This window comes from Anarrhichthys ocellatus, unplaced genomic scaffold, assembly GCF_004355925.1.
Source record: "Anarrhichthys ocellatus isolate YVR2014 unplaced genomic scaffold, GSC_Weel_1.0 scaffold2, whole genome shotgun sequence".
Lineage (NCBI taxonomy): Eukaryota > Metazoa > Chordata > Actinopteri > Perciformes > Anarhichadidae > Anarrhichthys > Anarrhichthys ocellatus.
The window spans coordinates 3,617,069-3,619,578 of NW_022280032.1; the positions used below are offsets into that span (position 1 = coordinate 3,617,069).

At 43.5% G+C, this 2,510-nt stretch overlaps 1 protein-coding gene across 1 annotated transcript in view; it reads right to left on the reverse strand.

The window, feature by feature from the left end:
- Positions 1-1,260: 1,260 nt before the first annotated feature.
- isg20 (interferon stimulated exonuclease gene) overlaps positions 1,261-2,510 on the reverse strand; it is a 9,155-nt gene continuing 7,905 nt past the window's right edge. The window contains exon 4 of the mRNA XM_031863257.1: positions 1,261-2,226. Within this exon, the coding sequence (XP_031719117.1) occupies positions 2,026-2,226 (201 nt within the window). The 3' untranslated portion in view covers positions 1,261-2,025. The remainder of the gene's footprint in view (positions 2,227-2,510) is intronic.

A 2,510-nucleotide genomic window follows, 5' to 3' on the forward strand; every position in this document is an offset into this window, starting at 1 on the left:
TGTCTGGCCCGTCCACGCAGCTTTCTGTAAACTCAACAGTCTGCGGACACGTCGACGCAGCCGGCTGTTCTCTCTTATGGTTGACGTTTGGAAGTCGGCCATCTTTCTTTCTCCGACCCTGGTCCCGCTAACGTCACCACCACACATTTTCCTCTTGACACGACGACGAAGGAGCAGGCAGCCAGCTAGTAATCTGCTAAATCAGGCCTGATCTCAATAAAGCGATTTGGGGAACAAAATTAGATGGATTGGGCAAAACAATGCTACCCTGTGTTTCCTCCTTATGGCCTGAGCTGCGGGGCCAAGTTCAGGCTTTGTGTGTGTGTGTGTGTGAGTGAGTGAGTGAGTGAGTGAGTGAGTGTGTGTGAGTGAGTGAGTGAGTGAGTGAGAGAGAGAGAGAGAGAGATATCATGGGTTTGTAAGACAAAGCTATTTAGAGCCACGGAGCATGAAAGAAACGTACAACTCCACCTGCAGCTTCTTCCATGTTTAGATAGTCAGAGAAATTATACACAATATATTATAATCTAGCGTCACGCTGACATCTTTAGACCTTTACAGCGTTTCGTAAAGCTGTGCAGCATTCAGCTCAAAGACTCACACGAGTATTTCAGTCACTGGGACTTAACTGGGAATGCTGGGAGAGAATTCATAATTAAAAAGTGAACCCGGAGCTTTTGTTCAGACTACAAATCTTCACACTATAGACATTCTTTCTCGGGTCAGCCCACCTTTACTGCAGTGGACCTACTTGGACCTTGTGCCACTAGAAGATTTCAGAACCTGATCCAGTGTTTGTGAAACTCTAACAATGTTTCCCAACACTACCAGAGCTGAGGTTTCATCCGTTAATATGCTACTGCTGCTGTTGATGCTGATCTGGCACTGGATCAAGCGTGACGGCATAGTTGGGTGTTTTTCCCCTCTGCAATTAGTGTGAACCTTAACGTAACGATTCAACCCACCGCATAAAAAGTATCGTTCATTTGGGAGTTTCTGTCCACCTGATGAGGCCGGTATTCACTCTTTTAGCTCCATTTTCAGTCACTGTTGAGCTGAAGGGAACAGAAGAGTCGGTCGATAATTCTCTCTGGGTTCATCGCTACAAGAAACACTTTATGATAAAAATAAAAGCCGCTTTCAGTATCATACAGTCTGTCTTCTTCTCTGTACCTTTAAGTAAAATCACATGAGCTTCTCTGCAGAGATCACACCAACAGTTGCTTCTATGTGCAAACTGAAACTAAACCAGAGCGCAAGATGTTTACAATGACATTAGGAAAACCAGTGTTACATGTTTGAGGTGTCAGTGTGTTTTCACATTCACTCACTGAAACCAAACAAAGTCAGTTTCATTTGAACTGGATGACATTTTATTTTGAGGACCTTTAAGAGCAGCTTACAGTGAGAGGTAATGAAATACCAACATTACAATCCACAACTGTTGCAATATAAAACCTTTAAGGCCACATAGACGTGGAGGCAGCTGCAACAGCTTAAACTAGTTGTTAAAATGTGTTCTTAGACTCTGAAAACACATTTTAAAAGCTTCAACTTGTTTGATCACAGCAGCATTTTAAGAAACATCTGAAAAATGCAGTTTGCAAATGCAGTTTTCCAAAACACTATCTGTGTCCCAAGATCAGTTCTGTGGCCCATTGATAGTAACATGTTACCTTTCAAGTCAGAGCAGATACTTTTTAAGAACCCCTAACTATTCATATCATAAGTTAATAACCAACATCTGTCATTCTAAACTCACGAGGAAAAACTGTGCAGGTAAATATCTGGTATCCAATCATGTTTAACAGTAATAAGTTAGCGTTTTAATTTCCCCCAACGTGATACCGGACATCTTTTCATGTGAGACAACGCAGATAATGTACTAAGAGTTGATTTACTGTCAAGTTATTTTTGAATTCACATTATTTATTATCTGAAGTTGCTCTGATGAATGTAAATCACCATGTAATGTACTCTGTTGAGGTATTTCCAACTACAGGTGTCTTGTGGAATACTCTCCTCTCATTGGCTGTCGGCGATGACGTCATGCGGCCAGTACTCGTCCTGCATGTAGTGGTTCGAGGAGGCGAAGCTGGGCTCGCGCGGGGCATCTTCGTCCCTCAGCTTGCTCTGCAGCTCGCGCTCCCACTCGCCCTCCACCAGCTTGTAGAGATCGAGGGAGGCCAGAGCGTCCTCCACCGAGCAGTGACCTCTCCGCCCCACCTGGCCAGGTAGACACAGACCCGGGTCAGTGTGTGTCACAAGCAAACCACACTGACTTCAAAAACACAGACTACCCTGTAGTTATGTGTACATAACATCAAAAGGAAAACCATTCTCAGATATGCTTCTACTTGAACTGTTTATGACGACCATGTCTTCCAAATTTTCTTTAATTTTGTACCAACTATACAGCCCGACCAACTCTGGATTTTAGAGGCCGATACCAACATGAAATTCAGATTGTTTGCCGGTGAAAACCTTACAATGCCAGGTGTCAACTGTAA